We start from the raw sequence: 22,802 nt of genomic DNA on the forward strand, positions 1-22,802 counted from the left end.
AACAATTGAAATGTAAATAAGAAATACCCAATTTAATAAAGATGGAGAAAAAAAAATATATAAACTATCATATTTCATACATATATGAAAATACACATGTGAAAACATATAATTACCTGTAAAACATATATAGCCTATATATGTAAAACATATATATGTAATACTTTGTACAATATATATTACAAAGTTATATGTTATATATATATATATCTTCTATTCTCAATTGGACTTAAAGTAAGTAGACAAACATGCCTGTAGTTTTAAAACCTTGGCATGCCTGCCTTTCATGTCACATAGTGACCCCAATAATGGCTATTCACAAAGCATAGCATGCTGGGTATTACAGGAGATTAAGAAAAGAAAAACATCGTCCCTGGCTTCAAGTTATGGATGATTTAGCATGGAAAACAAAAATCTACAATTAACTCTGAGTTAGAACAGACTAGCAAGTGCCTTAGGGAAGGTCCAAGTGTTACGTGGTCAAAGGAAGATCTCCTGGCTAACTAGAGTAGAAAGGAGTTTGGGGGAAGGAGACACCCAACAGTGTCTTGAAAGATAGCCATATAGAGAGGACGGGCTTAGAATAAGAACAGAAAAAATACAGGGCGTGCATGCATAGCAGACACCCAGGCCTGACTGGATCAGGGATATCAAATAGTAATGTGAGATCAGGCTGTTAAAAGGGGGCCTGGGGATGCCACAGGCAATCCCCCTTCAAGGCTCAGGTGTAGGGGTCGGAGAGTAGACAAGTCAGTTGCACAGGAGAACCCTTAAGAGGCTGGCAACTGGTTAGAAAGATGTGTGTGTGTATGTGTGTGTGTGTGTGTGTGTGTGTGTGTGTGTGTGTGTGTGTGTGTGTGTGTGTGTGCATGGGGGGTCTGTAAGAGCTTCCTATGCAGACGCAGACATTGGATGGGCTGGGCTACTGAGCTAGCAGCTTGCCTCGCACTGTATGCAGGCCGGACCGGTGACCCCCATAGCACAGAGCTGGTGATACTTGCAAACCCAATTCTAGAGAATAAATCTTCAGGGTGGTCTAGGATATTACTTTGTTATCTAAATGTATTTGTCCCTGCCGCTCATCCCACTATTTGTAGAATTAAAAGGTTTAAGTTACCCAAGCCTTTCATGGCCTTCCGAAGAACTTCGGCATCAGCCCTGCCGTCGAATCCAGAGAAGTCAGTCACGGTGCCTCTGAGAGCCTGGGAAAGGAAGGACAGTGTTATTCACACTGTGACCGATATCAAAAGGCTGGTAACTCGACAATCCAATCTGACCCTGCTCAATGCTGTGCTTGGTCTCTAAGTAAACTTGCCAACTGATAAGGCACTGGGACACACTGATCAGGGAAGCAAGGCCAGCCACGGAGAGAAGACACCAAGACCTCCTGACAGTAACGTCATCGGGGGCAGCTCCCTCCTCTTCCTCACCGCAAACCCACCCAACCAAACCTGACATGCCTGAGGTTGTTGGCTAAGTCTCTCCCAGTCAATCTTGAAGCACATGGAGCTTGTAGTAAAATGTGAAGCCCCACCCAAGCACCCAGTTGAAAACTCAGCTCATGTGGCCTCCATACTGAGTCCAGCTCCTGTAGACCTAGTAGTCTTGATTCAGCAATTTCTGAAAATATTTGGCAATGTGTGTGCCAGACAGGGACCATGAAAGATTCTCTTTGCTTTATAAGGCTCCCTGTTTCATATTAGCATAGGAAGTCCTACTAAGCTCCCGTGATTCCTACAGCAGTAAAGAGGCAGGCACATAAGTAACCGAGTGCAGCAGAGCAGGCAGGTGCACACATTGATCAGGACCACACATATGAACACACACACACACACACACACACACACACACACATACACACATACACAGCCACACACAGGCACACACGCACACGCACACATACACACAGGCACACACACAAACAATCCATCTTATGGAGGCATTTTCTGAACTGGGTTCCCTCCTCTCAGATGACTTTAGCTTGTAGCAAGTTGACATAAAACTATCCTGCACCCGGGAGAGAGGAGGGGAGGGGACAGAACAAAGGGCTGCCCAGAGATGGGAACAGGCGGGTGTGGCAGATATATCCCTGTGGTAGACAAAGTATTCCGCAAGGCAGTGAGATAGTTCACCTCGAGGAAGTCCCATCTCACAAACAACGGTTTGCAAATGCACTTTTTTTTTTTTTGGTTCTTTTTTTCGGAGCTGGGGACCGAACCCAGGGCCTTGCGCTTCCTAGGCAAGCGCTCTACCACTGAGCTAAATCCCCAACCCCTGCAAATGCACTTTTAAAGGAAATATTGACCTGATCTGTAAGTTATGAAGAAACTGCAGACAGAGCTAATCATGGGCAAGATTGAACATAAAGTAGAAGTCATTGTCTCAAAACATCTGATCCTAGGGACTGAAGGATACTGCTTGACAGGTGTGAGGAAGGAAGACAGCCTTAAAGATTTCACTACTAGCTAGAAGAAATAACTTCCAGCCACACACCTAACAACTTTCTAGAGAGCATGACACAGTTTTGCTATATTCCGTACAGGGCTAGCAAGCCCACGTGGCAGCATTAGCAAATCAGACGTGAGTCATACGTATGAGTAATGTGGAGGGAACCCTAGTTAGGGCTCTCCCTGGTCCTTGCTACTCACACAAAATGCAATCTGATTCTGAATGACTCATTGGGAGGCCCCATTTCCTGAAATCCCCACAGTCTACCAAAATAGAGAAGCTTCATCCACAGCAGGCTCTGGTCCCTCATGCAGCCTCAGCTTAGCCTCATGTAACTTCATCTCTCACCAACAATGCCCCACAGCAAAAAGTTATGATACTCACATACACAACACCTATTCACAACATATCATTCACTTCTGAACTCTCATCCAGTCTTTATCATAATAATTATGTTGCCTGGAAAGGTAGGGAGACAGGAAAACAGAGTTCTACACCCCTCACACCCTAGTAAAATAGGAAGGTCTGATTGGATAAAGAAACTAAAGACCCACTTTGTTCCTTGTGATAAAGCAACCAACTGATGAGGAACAAGACATCCTCGTCACTGAATTAAGGTGAGGCAAAGGCAGGCAGATCTCTGCGAGTCCGAGGCCAGCCTGGTTTACAGAGTGAGTTGTTCTAGGACAGCCAGAGAAACCCTGTCTTGAAAACAAAACAATAACAAAAGAAAAAGAAGGAAACAAGCAAAGAAAGAAAGAGAAGCAAAGAAATAAAGATGGATGGATGGATGGATGGATGGATGGATGGATGGATGGATGGACGGACGGACGGACGAACGGACGGACAGACAGACAGACAGACAGAGGACAGATGGATGGATGGAAGAAAAGGAAAAGAAATTGGATGATCAAAATTAGCAAAGTGAACCTGATGCCATTGTGAATTACAAAATAAAATAAACACAGGGTTACAACACATCTGGTTAAACATGTGATCTCCGCCCTGACCCTAATCCTTCTCTGACCCTGTCCAAACTAGAGTAATCAGAGAGGAAAGAGCCTCCGTTGAGAAAATGCCCCTGAAAGATCCAGGGGTAAAGTATTTTCTCAATTAATGATCAATAGGGGAGCGCCTAGCTTATGCCGCGTGGTACCATCCCTGGGCTGGTGTCCAGAGTTCTACAAGAAAGCAGGCTGAGCAAGCCATCAGAAGCAGGCCAGTGAGCAGCACTCCTCCATGGCCTCTGCATCAGCTCCTGCCTCCAGGATGCTGACCAGCTTGTGTCCCTGTCCTGACTTTCTTCAATAATGAACATCAATATGAAAGTATAAGCTAAATAAACCCTTTTCTCCCCAACTTGCTTTTTGGTCACGGTCTTTCATCACAGCAATAGAAACCCTAAGACAGTGACTAAAATTCTGTTGGTCGGGCTTTTGGGGCCTGCCTATAATGGCAGCTACTCAGGAATCTGAGACCCGAGGAGCGAAAGTTCAAGGCAACAGAGTGACCTCAAGGACAGCCAGTGAGACCAGGTCTCAAAACCAACGGAGAAAGAGGCTCAGCAGCAGAGCATTTGCCTAGTGTGCAGGAGGCCCTGAGTTCTGTCCCCCAGTGCCAGGCTTTGGTGTGTATGTCTTTGCTGTTGTGTGTTTTGATTTTAACCTTCCCTGGCAGCGTGGAATGTCTTCTACTGGCAAACATCAGTAAAATGAAACAAACACGTGTGCCCTCAGAAGCTGCTGGCAGTAAGGGAAGTGTCTCCTTGTTGCTGAGGTGTGCAAGAGCTTCAGCCCCCTATGAGTTCTCAAGGTAGCAGGAAGCCTGCTGCTGCCTCACCTAACTGTCCTGAGGGACATTCTGTGAACACCACTTGGAAAGCAGCAACAGCCAACCAATTCATGTGCAAGATGATCAGAAACAACCGGGTGTGTGTGTGTGTGTGTGTGTGTGTGTGTGTGTGTGTGTGTGTGTGTGCCTATGTGCACCAGAGTATGGGAACCCAGAGGCCACAGTTAGACATTTGGTCCCCTGGAACTGGAGTCACAAGGAGCTCACAATGCTAAAATGTAGGCGCTAAAAACCTTAAAATTTGATAGGAACTCAAATTCATTAAATCCAGTTCTGTCTTCTCTGTCCAAACCTAAACTCAGTAAGCCAGCCAGCCATCCTGACCTGCACCTAGCCCTCACCAGCCACCTCCTTGGTCACATATCGAAGTGGTCTCCTTCTCCCATAGGTCCCTCCAATCTAGGACCAACTGTGACCTGCTTGGTGACTAATCCCTGTATTCTTAGGACTCTGTAGGCTGAAACAGGAGGATTGTTGTGAGCTCAGGGCAAGCCTGTGCCTGAGTGAGGTCTTGTCTAAAAAATATAAAATAATACAAATAAAGTCCTCACCACTGCCTGTCTTAATTCTTCAGTGGTGGGTGAGGGCGGCAAGTTTTACTGGAACATGGTCCCAAGTGATCCAGTTTCCCTTCCAACTCCAATAAGGGTATCTGTCTTCTACAAACACCAGGAATGCAGTCACCATGCTAGCGACAGAACACTCTGCCTTAAACACAAATCTGGTCCAGGCTTACTCACCTTTAATGGCCCAAGAAGGGCTCTCCACCACCAAGAGAACAATTCCTGTTACTGGGGTCTGACTCCTTTCACCTCTCTTACCATGGGCACTCTGGCAGTGCTACCTACAGTTCGGTTGTGCCAAATTCTTAGCCATGCCCTAAGCATTTGCATCTGTTCCCACTATGGCTACTTACGTAAGATGCCTCCCCTCCTTTATCCTGAGAAATGGTGCCAACAAAGCCACCTCAGATAAGAGAAACACATAGCTCCAAAATGTATCACAAGTACTAGATAATGATTTGAAGGGTTTGGCAAAGTATCCATTCTAGCAACAACTCCTAGTCACAGCATCCATTATACTTTCCAGTCTCACAAGACCCAGGGTGGAGCAGGAAAGCAAATATCCAAACGGCCAGCATGCACACACAAATGGGAAGTAAAGACAACAGAAACCAGGGTCCGGAGAAATGAAGCCGACTACAGTATGCATTCCTTCCAACCAATGGCTTACGTGCTTACATACTGTGTGTTCGCTACTAACAAAGGAAGGATGGATCCACAACATATTTAAAGCAAAGCCTTAGGAGCACTAACTCTAATTAAACTAATACGTTTGTGCAATTGTAGAATTGTAGACAGTTATGCAACTAGGGTGTATTTCAGAAATGGATCTATGATTAGAAATGTGTTTACGGTTTTGAACTCTGAAGTCACTATAAGAAGAAAGTCACAATCCGCACATCTCTAGGTCACTTAAGCACCAGAAGAGGTCTTCCAAGGAGCTCAGGTGAGCGACACGGAAACCAGGCCTTGCAGATGCCAATGAGGGGTTCAGTGTCTTGCAAAGCAGCCAAAGGAAGCCAGAGTCAGAGGGATGGGAAATCTGTACCACACTGAGCCAGGGCAGCAGAGGCCATGGGTAACCTTGACCCAGGAACCCGCAGTGAGCAACAGAGATAACCAACCTGAGGTGGAAGTCAGCGTCCACAGATTCCTCTGTAATGAACTCAGAGAAAATGTACTTGTTTACTCTGAGCCTGCCAGCTCTGCAAGGGGCCTTGGTAAATTATTGTTATGAGCCCACAATTCTAAACCAACCCCCACATTTTCCAACCAACTCTTAAACAGTTTAAATATGTATCACAGAGGTAACTGATACTCTCGAAGTTTCTCCTGGACATTTAAACAGCCCAATTTTTGTCTCCACGACATTCCTACTGTAGTGGATATATTAACTCTTTAAGAACAGCCAAAAACAGCTGGGTGGTAGTAATATGTGTCTTTATCCCAGAACTTGGAAGGCAGAAGCAAGTGGATCTTTGTGATGTTGAAGCCAGCCTGGTCTACAGAGTGAGTTTCAGGACAGCCAAGGCTACACAGAGAAGCAGTCTAGGAAAGCACCACCCCCCAGAAAAAAAAAAAAAGAGCAGCAAAAGTAATGAAATTAAATTCTGATTGCCCAAAATTAAATTCTTAAAATTTGATTACCTGAAAAAAAGAAATCTTTAAACCGAATTAAAATTGATGAAATGGTTCATTTGTCTATGAAATACAGACAACTTTTTTTCCAAACCAAAGAGCCCATGAACTTTTAAGTATTAAGGTAATTGGAATACCTATTAATTTGGCTGTGGCTAGACAGTGAAATGAAAAACCGGGGCTGGGGATTTAGCTCAGTGGTAGAGCGCTTACCTAGGAAGCGCAAGGCCCTGGGTTTGGTCCCCAGCTCCGGGAAAAAAAAAAAAAAAAAAAAAGAAAAACCAACAGTGCTGCTCTGTGGAGCTGTGAGTGGGATAAACCCTTTCCTTCCAACCTCCTTTTGGCAATGGTGTTTCATCACAGCCACAGTGACCCTGACTAGGACAGGGTGGTACCAGGATGGTGGGGTATTGCTGTGACAGACTCCACCATGTTGTTTTGAGGGGAGGATTATCGAAGAACTTTGGGCTACGAAAAAAAAAGATATTGAGGCTGGAGAGATGATCAGCAGTTAAGAGCATTGGCTGCTTTTGCAGAGGTCCTGAGTTCAAGTCTCAGCAACCACATGGTGGCTCACAACCGTCTGTAATGGGATCCGATGCCCTCTTCTGGTGTGTCTGAAGACAGTGTTGTCATATACATTTTATATATATATATATATATATATATATATATATATATATATATATATATATATCATAACATATGTGTGCAAAGCTTGATGAACTCTTCTGAGGGAGCCTGAGAGAAAAGGCTGTTGAATGCCATGCAGACAATGAAGGCCAGAGGGAAGCAAAAACTCTACCAGGCCATTTGAATTAAGAATCTGTGGTTCTGATCAACTGAAGCTAAAGACTCACTCAGCTATGATTAAGAAGAGACCAGCATCACTACGGTCAGGTCTTCTGGGAAGTGTGTTTTCAGGGTTAGAACACAGAGGCTGTGCTCCAGAAGTGGCCGAAGTTGTATCTCATGCTGACAGCCAAACTTGGTCACGGAAATCACCCAAGTGGTACTGAAGTTAAAAGCAAGAAGAGGTCATGAAGGGCTCAAGAAGGGTCAAGAAGAGAACACTGTGCCAGGGCTGGAGTCCTAAGGGGGCTCAGGAAAGGCCACTGGTGAAGTATAGCCCAGTAGCATCAGAAGACCCCAACATTTTTGGAGATGGCACTACCGTGGGAAGACCGTCAAGAACAGCAGCAGCAGGAGAGTGGAGGCAGCGAGAGCCTGGAAGACAAGGTGTTCGTGCTGCAGAAGGCAGAGCTGGAGAAGCGACCCAAGCCCTATGGAAGAGCCTAGACCATCCTGAGTGGATCCCAAACATTGGACACTGAGTTATTTATACTTCTGGAGTTTGGTTTTGCTTTGATTTTGGTTATGCCCTGGTTCTTCTTCTTCTTTCTTGAAGTAACAAAGTACTTAACTTGGTTTTTTTATTTTTACAGGGTCCCACAATTGAAAGAATTTGAACTTTTAGAGATTTTACAGTTTTACAGACTTTGGCTTTTTGTAGAGCCTGAGTATTTTTAAAAAGAATGAATTTTATTCGTATTTTTAAAGACCATGCAACCCTTAAAATCTGGAATTCTTATAATGTTGATAATTATGTGTGAGCTTGGGGAGGAACAAGAAATAAAATGTGACTTAACAGAGATGTGTTTGTGTGTCAGGTTGACAAGGGGTCAGTCGTGTTGGCTAGTCGCATGTCAACTTGACACATGCTAGAGTTATCTGAAAGGAGGGAACCTCAATTGAGAAACTGCCTCCATAATCTGTCTCTAAGGCATTTTCTTAGAGATTGATGGATAGGGTCCAGACCATTGTGGGTGAGGTCATCCTTGAGAAGGTGGTCGTGAGTGGTCAAAGAGATTTCACATGGTGAGTGTCCTCTTAGTCAGGGTTTCTATTCCTGCACAAAACATCATGACCAAAAAGCAAGTTGGGGAGGAAAGGGTTTATTCAGCTTACACTTCCACATTGCTGTTAATCACCAAAGGAAGTCAGGTCTGGAATTCACACAGAGCAGGAACTTGGAGGCAGGAGCTAAGGCAGAGGTCATGGAGGGCTGCTACTTACTGGCTTGCTTCCCCTGGCTTGCTCAGCTCGCTTTCTTATAGAACCCATGACTATCAGCCCGGGGATGGCACCACCCACAATTGGTTGGGCTCTCCCCTATTGATCACTAATTGAGAAAATGCCTTACAGCTTGGTCTCATGAGGGCATTTCCTCAACTGAGGCTCCTTTCTCTGTGATAGCTCCAGCTTGTGTCAAGTTGACACACAAAGCCAGCCAGTACAGTGAGTAAGCCATGGGGAACGAGGAAGTCAGTACTCAGTAGTCCTCTATGACCTATATATCAGCTCCTGCCTTCAGGTTCCTGCCCTGCGGGAGTTCCTGCCCTCACTGCTTCGGATGATCAACTATGAAATGGAAATGTTGGTGAAATACCCCACCCCAGGATGCTTTTGGTCGTGGTGTTTCATCACAGCAATAGGAACCCTACGGTAATAGCATAACACCTAAGGAATTTTTTAAAAAAAGCTTAAGAACCCAATTTTAAAATCTAACCCAAAATAGAGTAAGTCTAACTGAAGAAACATTACTAAGATGTAAAGAAAAAATTACATTTATGTAAGAAGTTGGATATAGAAAGAAAAATATAAAATGACTCATGCATATTTCACTATATAGAGATAATATAGGCATCTTTAACAGCTATGTTAATACTTAATAAGTAAGTTGAATTAGTTTGCATTCAAATTTACCATGATAGAAAATGTACTAACCCAATAATCATAGTAATCTGATACTCACATAGCAGCATTCTTATGCTACAATAGCAGGGGCATTATGGTTTAAAATCATATAATTCATTCAAATTAATATTTTCAAGCATACATTGAAAAATAGCTACTGCCCACTGTTTATAGGTATGTATACGTTTAAATTATAATTTAAACTTTTCTTAGACATCATAGAAAATAAAATTAACCTCTGTGTTTCCTTTGACAAAGACTGAGAAAGCTATCATTAAAATAATTTCAAACACCCAATCCGTTGATGCTAAGGGACCAGGATTAGGACTGAAAATAAGATCGGATCTCACAGTGTGGATCTATAGAATCTTACGGTTCTGCGTATTTGGCGAACATGGTAATATGAAGTCACAGGGCTCTCAGTATGATCCTTTGCCATGGTGTTTTCCCTACTCTGACTGGATCCAGGTCAGGTCAGTAAATACACTGGTGAACCAACCAGGCCCAGTGGGCTTCGGAAACACACACACACACACACACACACACACACACACACACACACACACACACACACACACGAGAATCCAAGGTATCTACTTTTTTTTTGCTTTTGTCGTATATTTTTCTTTTCTTGTTATTTATTTATTTAACATCCTAACCACAGATTCCCTTCCCTCTTCTTCCCCCTGCTCACCTGCTCCTCCTCCCTTTCCCTTCAGAAAAGGACAGCCTCCCATGGTTACCAACCAGCCTCAGCATATCAAGTTGCTGTAAGATGAGGTACCTTGCCCTACTGCTAGGCCAGTAAGGGAAAAGGGCCCCAAAGGCAGGCTATACGAATCAGAGACAGCCCCTGATCCTATTGTTAGGAGTCCCACATGAAGACCAAACCACACAGCTCTTATATATGTGCAGATGGCTTAGTGGTGGGGTTAGGGAATCTCTGAGACAAGCTAGAAACTTAGGACAGACAAAACTTCCAGAAATCTATGAGGGTGACCCTAGCTAAGACTCCTAGCAATGGGGGATATGGAGCCCGAACCAGCCATCTCCTGTAACCAGGCAAGACTTCCAATGAGGGGACTGGAACACCCAGCCAGCCACAAAACCTTCAATGTACCATTTGCCCTGCCCACAAGGTGTGCAGGGGTAAAAGACAGAGCAGAAAATTTGAGGAAATGGCCAACCAATAACTGGCCTAGCTTGAAACCTATGCCATGAGAGGGAGGCCACCCCGACACTATTAATGATATTCTGCTATACTTGCAGACAGGAGACTAGCATAACTGTCCTCTGAGAGACTTCACCCAGCAACTAATACAGAGACCCACTGCCAAACATTAGGTAGAACTTGGGGAATTCTGTAGAAGAAGGGGAGGAAAGATTGTAGGTACAGGAGAGGTCAGGGACACTACAAGAAAGCCCACAGAATCAGCTCACGTGGGCCCATGTGGGTGCACAGAGACTGAAACACCCAAAGAGCATAGAGCGTGCATGAGACTGACCTAGGTCTTTTGTTTTTTCAAGACATGGTTTCTCTGTGGTGTGGCCCTGGCTATCCTGGAGCTTGCTCTGTAGACCAGGCAGGCCTCACATTCACAGAGATCCACCTGCCTCTGCCTCCTGAGGCTGGGATTAGAGGAGTGTGCCACTGCCTGGCTCAACCAATTCTTTCTAGTTAAATTCTTAGCAAGATGGTCATACTCATGTTCTGCCTAAACCCCTGCCTCTGTAGTTTCGTGCTTGTTCAAATGGTGCAGTCCCAGCATAAGTAAGAGTAGATTATTACTATAGATACATAATCAAACTTCTTAAATGTGAAGAGTTGCTGTAGTGGAAACTATTTCAATAAACAAGAGACATTAATATTTAAACAATACTTTCTTAATTGCTGAAGCACACGCCTCTGAGACAGAAATCTGATACCATTAATCTCCAGATGTCATGGGATGTAAGTCTCTGGTTCCCATCCCCTTGGGTCAACAAAAGTCCAACAAAAGAGCCTCTGTGAGGCTGACATGAAGCTCCAGTTTTCCTAGATGACACCAGAAGGCAAAGGAGGCGTTAGACAGCAAAATGCACTTATAGCCAGGCTTGGGGGTGCACACCTGTAATCCCAGCACTTGGAAGGTCGAGGCAGGAGGATCAACATTCAAAGTCATCCTCAGCTACATATTGAGTTCAAGGCCAGGCTGAGCTCTTTGAGACCAGGTCCCCAAAACCACTAGGGAGAGGGAGGGATGGCACTTATAAAATGTGGATGGGCATTCTGCATCACCAAATGCAAGAAACAAAACGCTATCCTAGTCTGAGGTGTTTAAAGGAAATGGTTTGCTTTTGTGCTTTCCACAGACAATGGTGCAGAAAAGCCCAGCATGCTAGTGTTTCCAATAGGATCATGAATAAAGAGCAGGGATAATGGAAAACAATTGATCGAGACGGCAAGGTTTGTCATCTCCGCACTTGGGAGGCTGAGGCAAGGGCACCTCAGAGAAAGAGGAAGCCCGCTCTTCCAAACCAGCCTGGGCTGCACATCGGGACCTTGTCAAAACCGAAACACTGGAGACATCCCTGGGACATTTACAAGATATCTGAGAGTAAGCCAAATGGGCAGAGATGGAGGGGACTGTTCTGTGAGGCTTACTAATCGCCATGTCTATCACCACACCAACGCATGAAGAGGAACTCCTCAGAGGAATCAAGCTAACCCTACAAAACATGCACTTTATTGTGGAAGAACCTAAATCCGAGGTCCTCTTGAGGTAATATAACTTCTTATGTGCAAATGCAGAAGAATGGCAACACTGTGCACTGTATAAACTTGATAGTGTCGTTACCAAATCATCTTAATCCCTCCACTGACTTTTGGGAAGAGCCATGAAATCTTATCCAACCGTACTAAAGCAACCTGACTAGTGAACTGGTGAGAAAGGGAAGGAGTGGGGGGAGGCGAAGGAGTGGGGGGAGGCGAAGGAGAGGGAGGGGAGGGAGGGAGGGAGAGGGAGAGGGAGAGAGGGGGAGAGAGGGAGAGGAAAGAGGAAGAGGGAGAGAGAGAAAGGAAGAGGGAGAGGAGGAGGGGGAAGGGAGAGGAAGAGAGAGATTAAGTGTGTGAGTGTGTGTGTGTGTCTGTCTGTCTGTCTTCAGGCACACTGAGTAGGCTGAAACACTTATTTAAAAGATTGTCAAGGCCAGTTAGATTGGCAAGATGGGTGAAGTTAGTTTCACCCCGGGTGAAAAGTTTTGTTGTTTTGTTTGTTGAAACGGTCTGTTAAAGCCAAGGCCCTGGATGACCAAAGACAACCATTAACTCCTGATCCTCCTGCCCCTACCTCCCAAGACGAAGGATTCCAGGTATAACCACCCTGCCTCAGGGTGGAATATTTTAGGTATGATAATTTATTCACATGACCAACTTTGAAAAATTACTGCATAAGGTGGGCGGTGATGGCGAAAGCCTTTAGTTCCAGCACTCATCAGAGGCAGTCTGTGAGTTCGAGACCAGCCAAGGCAACACAGAGGAACCCTGTCTTGGAAAGCAAAGTAAAATAAAAACTTTTCTTTGCTACACTCTTGACAAATATTAGGAGATCTTTCAAAACAATAACAACAACAAAAACTTCAAAGAGTCCCGAAGCAAATTCAATTCAGAACTCCTTTTTCGAGTTCATTACTTTGGAAACCCAGATTTTTGGTTCAGTGCCTTTAGCAGAAAAAAGAAAGAAAGAAAAGGCGCAGTCAGTTCCTTTTAAACAAATTGAGCCTTGAGCTGGAAAAAGCTCCCCTGAAGCACCATGGAAATAACCCACGCACACCCAGTATTCAAACACAGGAAACTGCGGGAAAATAAAAAAACCAAGGGAAGCCAAAAGGGCGTTCTCACATGACCAAGAGAACTGATCCTGCTCCGGATCTAATTTTGGCAACTCTGGATTTGGGGTGGCCAGATTCACATGCATCGGGGTTCTTCTGGACACTCCAGGGCGAGGGAGGAAACAGGAGAGCGCACACGGAGGACACCAAAAAGGTCACGGAGAGGACACAGAGCAGGACCCAGAAGGGAAAAACGGAGACTAAGAGACTCTGCTGCCTTTGGAGAGGGCCCTGGTGGCGGGCGCACGGCTTACCATGATGCTGTCGGTCAGGAGTAGGCTGGAGCTGCTGGAAGAGGGGAAAAGAGAGAGATGGTCACTGGAGCTCTGGTCTCCCGCCCCCAAAAGGGTCCTGCGCCCTTGGTGGAGGAGTCGCTCCCGGTACTATGGTCACTCACCAGAAGGTAGGGCGCAGGCTGCGGTTGAGAGCAGGACAGATGCACACGCCGAGAGACAGGCAGTACTCTCCGTGCAACGGAAACGCCCTGGCCAGCCCAGCGGAGCCCCACCTGGCCCCGCTACGCCACGCCCCTGCCAAGATCACACACCCATCAGGGCCCCGCCCCCAGCGACGCTACACTATAAGCCCCGCCTTGTCCCCGGCACCCGCCACACCCTTAGCTACCAAACTTTCGCTGAGTGACTAGGTCCTCAAACAGGCCACGCCCCACCATGAACACGTCCCTAACTTAAGTCCCAGCCCCCCGCCACTCCCCCTATTAGGACACACCCTGCCACGTCCTAGTCTCCAGGCTCTTGCGCCTGCGTGGGGCGCGGCTGTTCCACGCTCAATCTCCGCTGTGCTGGAGGCGCGGCAAGCCTAGGGTGGGCCTGGGGAGTTGGGGACTGTCACAGCTGCAGTCCACAGCAGCTTCTTGCACATGGGGCAGTGAGGATCTTTTCCAGATTGTTTTCCAAGTGTTCTGTGCTAGTGTTCGTTTCTGGATGTCCGTGTAGCGGACGGGCAGCCCTTTATCTGAGCTCATTTCCAAACGGGTTTCATTTCCCAACCCAACCAGTAACTTGGAAGACTCGAGGTGCAGGGTGATTAAAGTGGAGGCCACCGCGGATGTTCTAGAAAGCAGCATCAGGGTCAGGTCTTTGAGCAAGAAGAAGCTAACCGGTGGTGGGGGCTGAAGGGGGCCCCTGACAAGGTAGATTGATGGTTTTCTGGAAAAGTAGACAAAACCACCGCCGAAGAGGGGAAGCCTGCCACCTTTCCCAGAGTGTACTTGTCCTATTTCCCTCCTCATATGTTCTGTGGAATCCCTTCTCCAAGGACCTAGCCACTCTGCATAGCCTCAGACATTCCAGCACCTCTCCCAGGGAACTGTTTTTCCTAGACTACTTTGGTTTTTGCTTTGTTTTGTTTCTTACACTAAGGGATCCTCCCACTTGACCCTTCAAGTACTTCTATGCACCACCCACCCCACCCCCCCACCGCGTTCCTTTAAGACCCATGTATCTCTCGGTCGCTCAGACTTGTCTACTTTCTTTCTAGCATCTCCTTCAATCTGTCCTGAGCATTTTTTTTTCCTCACTCATATTTTTTCTCATCCACATCTACTCAACTCCTTTCTCTGGAGTAAAGACTGCAGAAGTGTCAGTGCTGTAGAAAACTACGCCTTGAGGCGGACAGTGAGTAGTGATCCGCCCTGCAGCCAAGTAGTGAACATAAATTATTAGACCCAGACCCTTGATCTTCCCCAGCAAGTGTTTCTATTACATCCTATCTCAATTAGCTTATTCACCTGGACCCCAGCCCTCATTCCGGAGGAGCAAGCTGACTTCCCGTACCAACCTGAGGTCTATGTAGAAGGGCAGAGCTCACGATGACAGGGCAGAGGGACACTATTTCCCAAAGAAAGCTTTTCAGATTTTCCAACTAGAAGAAAGCCTGACCTAATGAGAATGAATGTGCTGAGCACCTAGGGAAACATGCATAAGATGACCTACCTTCCCAATCTAAATACAGCACACACACACGCTGAGGAGAGGGCACGCTGAGGAGAGGGCACGCTGCGAAACAACACATGAGACGCTGTAATGTCGTTTCTTACAAGCAATAGAGGTGTATTTCTCGGCTGTCTGGAAGCTGGAAAATTCCAGATCAAGGCTCGGCACGTTCAGGGTCTGGTGAAGGTCTGCTTCCTCAGAGAACCTCATCTCACTGAAGCATCCCATGCAAGATGCTCCCTGGCCCTCTGGAGCCTCCTTTATCAGAGCATTAATCTCAACCACAACTCGAAATGTGCATAATTTGATGCTTCTTAAAGGCAATCCTTTGACCTCAGAAGCTGGGTTTTCAACATATCAATCTGGGAGTGACTCATCAGATAACACCTTCAGAAGGTTGCCTGGAGCCACCACGCTAACAGCCTGTGAATGTGTTGTCCAAGCCGAGACTGGAGATTCATAACATTAGATGCCCTTCCACTATTTTTATTAAAAACATTTGTATTTATCAAACAAAAAATAAGCTAACCAACTTCCCAACAGGAGACTAGACTGTGGATCTTGGATAAATAATTACAAGATGTCATAGGACTCTTTCAGAAAGAATGTTTTGGTCTTTAAAGGGCTAGCCAGGCCCAAGGGTGTAGGCCAATTGATGTAGCTACTTAGGAATCTAAGGCAGGGAAATGAAAACTTCAAAGTCAGTCTGGTCTACAGAGGGAGTTCAAAGCCACCCTGGGGAATTTAGTGGGGTTCTGTCTTAAAATCCAAAGTAAAGTTAGGAATGGGACTGTAGCTCTGTGGTACAGAGCTTTCCCAGTATGCATACAACCCTGGATTTGATCCATGGTGCTGCAATAAACAAAGAAGCAATGAAAATGTGTAAGAGCAGCTCCAAAAAAAACTTAGGAAGGGAGAGATATCCTGTGTCTTACTTGCTGCTGGGCCTTGAGCCCCTCCCACAGCCCAGTCATTTATAGAGATCACACTGAATGACTGTGACCATCTGACAGAAGTGACTTAACAAAAGGACGACTTCTCTTGGCTCACAGGTTTAGGAGGTCTGCTCCATGGTCGCTTGGCCCACAGTCCTGGACAGACTCATGTCAGCAGGTGTGTGTGGTTAAGGAACTTCCTCACCTCATGATGGACAGGGCAGAGTGGAGAAGCAGACCAAATGTAATCTTCAAGGCTGTGCCCAGTGAGTCCCCACCCCTCAAGTTTCAGTAATCTCCCCCAAAATGGCACCACTAGCTAAGAACTATTAAACACAAAAACCTATGGGAGACATTTCATATTTAAAGCACACAAATATGTCAGTGCATAAATGCAGTGTAAAATGGGCTTGGGGTTTATTGCTTTTCAACAATGGCTACTGCTTGCCACAAATTCCTAGTGTTCAGGATTATTAAGAGATATTGAAATGAGTTCAAAATAAACTTTGAATTTTCCTAGACGAATAAATGTGTTCTCAGACAGAGTCTGAATTCTGGAGAAGACCCATTCCTGATTCAATTAAAATTTCGTCTCATGATCCTATTAGCACACGCCCTTGGACAGTGGTTTGACTTCCTCATTTGGGGTGCTGACTGGAATTACAGGAGCTGCCTGTTCCAGCCCTGAAATAACAGAATGATTGATTTCAATCCCTCATGCCTCTTCTCCTTCCAAAAACTGTTACCACCAAACCCAACCCTCACTTCTCATGTTGATGATTCAGTCCCTACCCATCCCACTCACACATGAAAAGTACATCTCTCTAAATCCATTCACAGCTCTGCAGCTGGGAACCTAGCTCTCAGCTACCACATGCCATGGCACCACACGCCCCACCTCATTTCAGACTCCAGCCCCAACATTAGCATCTTTCACTCACTGTTCATTCATTCATCAATGTATTTGATGCCTGCTGTAGACACTGAGAGCACGGGGTGGGAGGAAAGGTACTCAGAATCTGTCTAGCTAGCACTCAACCTGACAGGTAAATGAGCGGCTGGGGAGTGAGGGAGTCAGTCCGGGAATGCTCCTCAAGGTAATAGGAAGGTTTACGTGTCAGCTTAGCTGGGCTCCAGGGCACCCAGACGTCTGGTTAGATGTTGCCTCTCATTATATCTACGAGAGCATTTCTGAGATAGATTAGCATTGGATTGGTACACTCAGTAAAGCACATTCCTCCCCGGTAAGCCTAACCCACTTTGTTAAGGGCTTGAGTAGAACGAAAGGCCAGAGGACCCTCCCTTTCTACCCTACCACTGGGATGGTCGTCTTCCTCCCTTTGTGCTTCTGGTTCAGACCTTCAGACTGGAATAAGGACCTACCCATAATTCTTGTTTGTACTCACCCACCAGCCTCTCTTGGTCTTCTGCATACAAATGGCAGATTGCACAACCCTTTGCTTCTCATTTTTCAAAGTAATACAAAAGGGAGAAACAACTTCTGGTACTAATTAATATGGGGGAGGGGGTTCCATTCTCAATAAGCAATTTATTCTCCAACTCTTCATCTACCAACTATATAAACTCCAATTGAATTTGGACTCTGCCTGGGGAAAAGGAAGGTCTGCCTGATATTAGACCATCTTCATTTCAGACACCAGTTGTGAGTCCTGGGTTGAAAAAGAAAAAAAAGTTGATTTAAAAAGTAAAAAAAAGGGGTTGGGGATTTAGCTCAGTGGTAGAGCGCTTGCCTAGGAAGCGCAAGGCCCTGGGTTCGGTCCCCAGCTCCGAAAAATAGAACAAAAAAAAAAAAGTAAAAAAAAAAAAGATTTATTTTATGGGCATAAGTATATTGATTTCATGTATATGTATATACCATGTGCATGCCGGGTGCCAAAGAAGGCCAAAAGAGGATGTCAGATCCCCTAGGAGCCAGAGTTACAGATGGTTGTGAATCACTCTATGGGTCCTGGGAATCAAACCAGATCTTCTGCAAAAGCAGCAAGTGCTGAGCCAAATTTCCAGCCTCCTGATCCACGTGTTTGAACAATGGTTATATGTCAGGTTTCCACAGCCTCTTCCTCGGGTTTCATTCAGTAAGAGATTGACATTTACTTATCAAATCATTATAAAAGGGATTACAAAAGACACAGATGAAAGGGGATATGAGGCAGGCACTGAGACCTCAGCCTCACCCCTACCTGTGTGCTGACAGCCTATATATAACAAAGAGGGAGGCTGTAGGGGCAACCATTCTGATGTTTCTTTCCACTATAGAAACATACTGTACATGTATGAGCGATGTGTGTGTGTGTGTTTTTGGATGGGCAGCTAGAAGCTTAACTTTCCCTGCTGTTCCTAGTACCTCAATGCAGGACTCCTGGTTCCCACAGAGGACTCACCACCACCACCACCACCACCTCAATGAGCCACCCAGCCGGGCAATCCTATCTCAGCACTTTGGCTGCACCACATGGAAAGCCCTAAGTCACACAACCCAGCAAGCCAGTTCTGGATTCCTGACCTACAGACATGGTGAGATTCTCTGGCCTTGAGGGTAAGCTATGACAACAGCATAATTAATGTCCAAACAGTCTGTGTTGGAGGTCAACGTGGCTGAAATTCCAAGGCTACCTTCCAAGGTCGTGGTACTCATTCTTCATGGATTTTGAATGATATCTGTGACCTATTTTTATTTTTCCCACTTCTTCACTTTCAGGTATGGTTTAAAATATTATGCTGAAGAGCAGTTCCAATGGGTTACCTGGGGAACTGCTTGAATGGGTTGTACAGGGAACAAAGGGTTATCTGGGGGCAGCTTGAATGGAATATGTGGGAACAGTTTGAGTAGGTTATCTGGGGGTAGGCTGAGTGGGTTATCTGGGGGTAGCCTGAGGTGGGCTATCTGGGCTGAGTGGGTTATCTGGGCTTAAAAAGCTTGAGCAGGTTGTCTGATCAGTGTTCACAGAATGATATGCAAAGGACAGTTCCAAATTTCTACCACCACTTATATGGCTTTAAAGAGTCTGGAAAGGAAACAGACAGTCTCTTCCTTCTTGTCTAGAATACACCCATGTGCATCCTATCAGAGTCCTTAGGAAACAAACTAAAAAATCTAAGCCTCATTGTTATGATCTGTGGGGTCCTGGTTTTGATCTTCTGCACTGAAAGAAGGTAGGGTGGGTGGGTGAATAATATGTAGCTGAGTCTTACTCAGTAGAAAAAAGAATTAGAAAGGAAGGAAGAAAGGAAAGAAAGAAGGGAGGAAGAAAAAGACTGTTGAACAAAAGGAATAAGACATGAGAAGGATGAATCTATTCTGTTTCCATCCAGATGAAGTTTAGGGACCGTAAACCTGTGTTCTAGTAATAAGTCAGAAAGGCTGCTCCTTGCCTTATTTTAGGAGAGGACTTTTTAGTCGACTAAAAAGCACAAGAGAGAACAGTTTTTGAAGTGATGGGAGGTTTACGGATTTTAATACAGTCACAAAAGGAATGTTTTCGGAAATTACTAGTAAATAAGCATGATTTTCATTTCGTTACACGTGTGTAGACAATATAAAATAGCGTGCAATTCCATTATCAAAACGTGCTCTTAAAATGCTGGCTACGGAGCACCCGAGGAAGGCAAAGTCAGGGTTTCCACTTTCAGAAACCGCCCTTGAGAAGGACCAGCCCCTGGCGCCTGAGCTGAGATACATTCTTTTCTCCTCACTTTCCTGCTGGCAAAGAAAAGGTAGGCTGCACAAGAAAGGGCCCTCCAGGTTATGAAAGACCCAGCAGCTGCAGCGGCCACCACCAATCACAAATGACTCATCGTCCAGGAATCCCAAGAGGCCACCCGGGGAGGACTTCCGGCTCAGAAGGGAAACTGAAGAGGGAAAACATGCTAACAAAGCTCTCCCAGTTTTAGTCTGAGGCACCTCAAGGGATGGCTGTGCTACAGCTGTAAGAGACGTGGGATAGCCATGCTAGCAAGAGGGCAGGCCTGGGTTGGGGATTTAGCTCAGTGGTAGAGCGCTTGCCTAGCAAGCACAAGGCCCTGGGTTCAGTCCCCAGCTCCGAAAAAAAGAAAAAGAAAAAGAAAAAAAAAAGAGGGCAGGCCTGGGGAGCCAGAGAAAGCCAATGCTGTGTCCTAGTTCAAGGAGGCTGCAAGCCAGCTGGCTCATAGGTCACGAGCCTGCCTCGAGGCATTCCTAATTGAGGTAAAGACCTTTCTGGGGTCTCCTGGGTCTGTCCATGGCACGCCTTACCGTTTTATTTTATGTCCGGAAAGTAAAACTACAGAATCCATTGCCATGTTTACTTGTTATGAATATAACATATTCATAATTATGGATCTAATAAAAAGCAACATATAGCATTGTTTTGGCTTGCATAAGTTTAATATAACTATCATTATACCTGCTTAACAATTTTTGTACTCAACACTGTGTTTCAACATGTGAATGAAGTCAAGGTGGGCACAGAAGCACATGATTAAAAAAATGAATACCTCTGACTACATAAAGACTTTAAGTTTTGAATGTCAAACTATTCTTATAACTCAAGTTAAAGAGCTACAAAACGTCATTTCTTTTCAAAATGTACTATTTCAAAATGTATGTATTTCAAAAATAATTATAATTATATTTAACTTATTTATTAATGTGTATTTGTGTATATGATAGAGGATTACATGCTATGGCTGTCATGTAGAGGTTTCAGAGGAACTTTGAGGAGTCAGGTCTCCCCACTTCTATGTGGGTTTAGGGATGGAATTCAAGCCATCAGGTTTCCCCTGCAAGTGCCTTACCCACTGAGTCATATTGCCAGCCCTACAAATTAAGTAAAAAAAGTTTGCTGCCTTTATAATTAAAAAGCCTTTTGCCTTACTAGAACCTGCTAACTTCTGTTCTCTGGAAGTGTATTTTTCGACTCTTATCCCCTTTTTTCCCTTCTGGAATTAACTTCTACGTTAGCTACCATAATTACACAGAAATTTTAAAGGAATAATAGCTACTGACCCCACACAACGAAGTTAATGATCTAGTGAGTCTCCCTGCGTGTTTCAGTGGTTACAAATCCAGGTTGGAACAATAGCCAGGGCTTACCTGACCACAGCTAAATAATTGAAAGTCAGAACAGAGTCCAGTGAGCAAGCTGATTCTAGTCACCCCGCCCACTGTTTCCCCATTGTCCTCAATACCTTCATCTGCGTCTGCAACTTTCTCATCTTTAAACTCTCCCCTAGAGGAATTCCTTTCAAACATTCAAACTCACAACAGTGCAGGAACCTTCCCACGGCCACCCCTCCCCAGCAGAGAGTTCCAAATCCAGCCCCCTTGGGTCACGCAGCCCGGAATGAGTGATCGCCTCCCCGGAAGCTCTTGGACCGTAGCTTGTTTTCCCGGCTTATTTGCTGACTTGTGGATCCCGTTCTTCAGTATTTTTCCTGATAAAGACTGAAAAAGGTGGTAAACCTTGCATAACGCTTATCTGAAATGCCTTGACCCTGCCTTCTTGCTTAATAGGGACCCTGGCCTGGGAAGGGCTCTAGACTTGAAGTCATGATCTTCTGGGTGGTAATGGGTGCAGTCGGAAGTTGAAGCCACTCGGGTCCTTGCCCTTTTTAATCTCTGGGGCTCTGTAGGATCTTTTCACACAGTACTCAGGAACACATTTTCAAATGTTTCCCTGAAAATATCTTACCCTATGTTTTTATTTATATATTCTATTCCTGAATGCTTCTCACTAGTGTTGGGTTTCATAAATCCTAATATCTCCCTTTTTTATATCTTATTATTTTTTTTATCAACTTTCTGGCCAACTTCCTAAATTTCATCCTCCAAACTTCTGAAATGGTCTATTAAGTTAGCATCAGAAAGCCATATTATAGTCTCTGAACAGTTTCATACCACAGCTTCCTCTCGTCCTCCCCCAGGCAGGTCTCTTCTTACCCACAGGAAGACAGTAGTAACTATGGATGTTCATGTGTTTGTAAGATTTCTTCCTCTCCGCGCTCAGCTGCTGCGTCTGTGTATTTATTTTATTTGTTTATATCCATCAAGAGACATGTTCAGCTTGGATGTCCGATGATTCACATTAAACAAAAAAACAAAACTATACGGGCTTTGAGTGGAACCTGCCTGAGTATCAGCTCTCGAGAGACCGGTGAAGTGGGAGAACAGTCTGGGCCTCGTAGCAAGATCCTGTCTCCAGAGAAACAAACAAATACACAAACAGCAGAAAAGAGGTCGGAGCACATCCCTGAGAGTGAGCTGGGCAGTTTAACCGTGTTAGATTCCTCTGGGTTTGCTCCCAGCCGGCTTCTGCAGTAAAACTTCAGCTGCCAATTCACCCCGTTCACAGACGTGCAATAAATCCTCTTAATCAACCTTTATTCTAATGTCTCTAAACTATTTCTGAATTTCCTTGTTTCTGACCAACAAACAGCCTTCCTGGTTCCTACTGAGTTTTCCTCTCCGTCTGCCTCATAGCATTGGTTTTAAAACTAGCCCAGTTCTTCCTTTCCAGAAGTAGCCACATATGTTTCACACCTATTTCCGTGACTGCATGCCTGGCTAGCTATATAAAATCACTCCGCTGTCACTTTTTATAATCTTGGAAGGGATGATGAACACGTATTCACATTGTCATTTTTAATCTTGAAGTCGCCTCTTTTCCCACTCGTATTTCTTGTCAAATCAGGGGTAGGCTGAGGTGAGGCCTCTAACCAGCTCACTTCAGTCTACTGTAAACCGGAACACAGAATAAGAGCTCGCTGAGCGCATGTGGCCCTGCACC

The 22,802-nt window shown here is 45.2% G+C and overlaps 1 protein-coding gene across 10 annotated transcripts in view; it reads right to left on the minus strand.

Moving 5' to 3' along the window:
• The window catches only part of Anxa5 (annexin A5), a 39,129-nt gene extending 16,953 nt beyond the window's left edge, over positions 1-22,176 (minus strand). Inside the window, exons 1-4 of one of the 10 annotated variants that reach the window (XM_087616575.1) lie at positions 21,956-22,176; positions 13,525-13,657; positions 13,382-13,412; positions 1,118-1,202 (exon numbers count right to left, since the gene is read on the minus strand). In XM_087616575.1, the coding sequence (XP_087472701.1) occupies positions 1,118-1,202; positions 13,382-13,412; positions 13,525-13,657; positions 21,956-21,989 (283 nt within the window). In that variant the 5' untranslated portion in view covers positions 21,990-22,176. 10 annotated transcript variants of the gene reach the window in all.
• Between the last annotated feature and the right edge of the window lie 626 nt (positions 22,177-22,802).

Source organism: Rattus norvegicus, chromosome 2 (assembly GCF_021556685.1).
Source record: "Rattus norvegicus strain SHRSP/BbbUtx chromosome 2, alternate assembly SHRSP_T2T, whole genome shotgun sequence".
Lineage (NCBI taxonomy): Eukaryota > Metazoa > Chordata > Mammalia > Rodentia > Muridae > Rattus > Rattus norvegicus.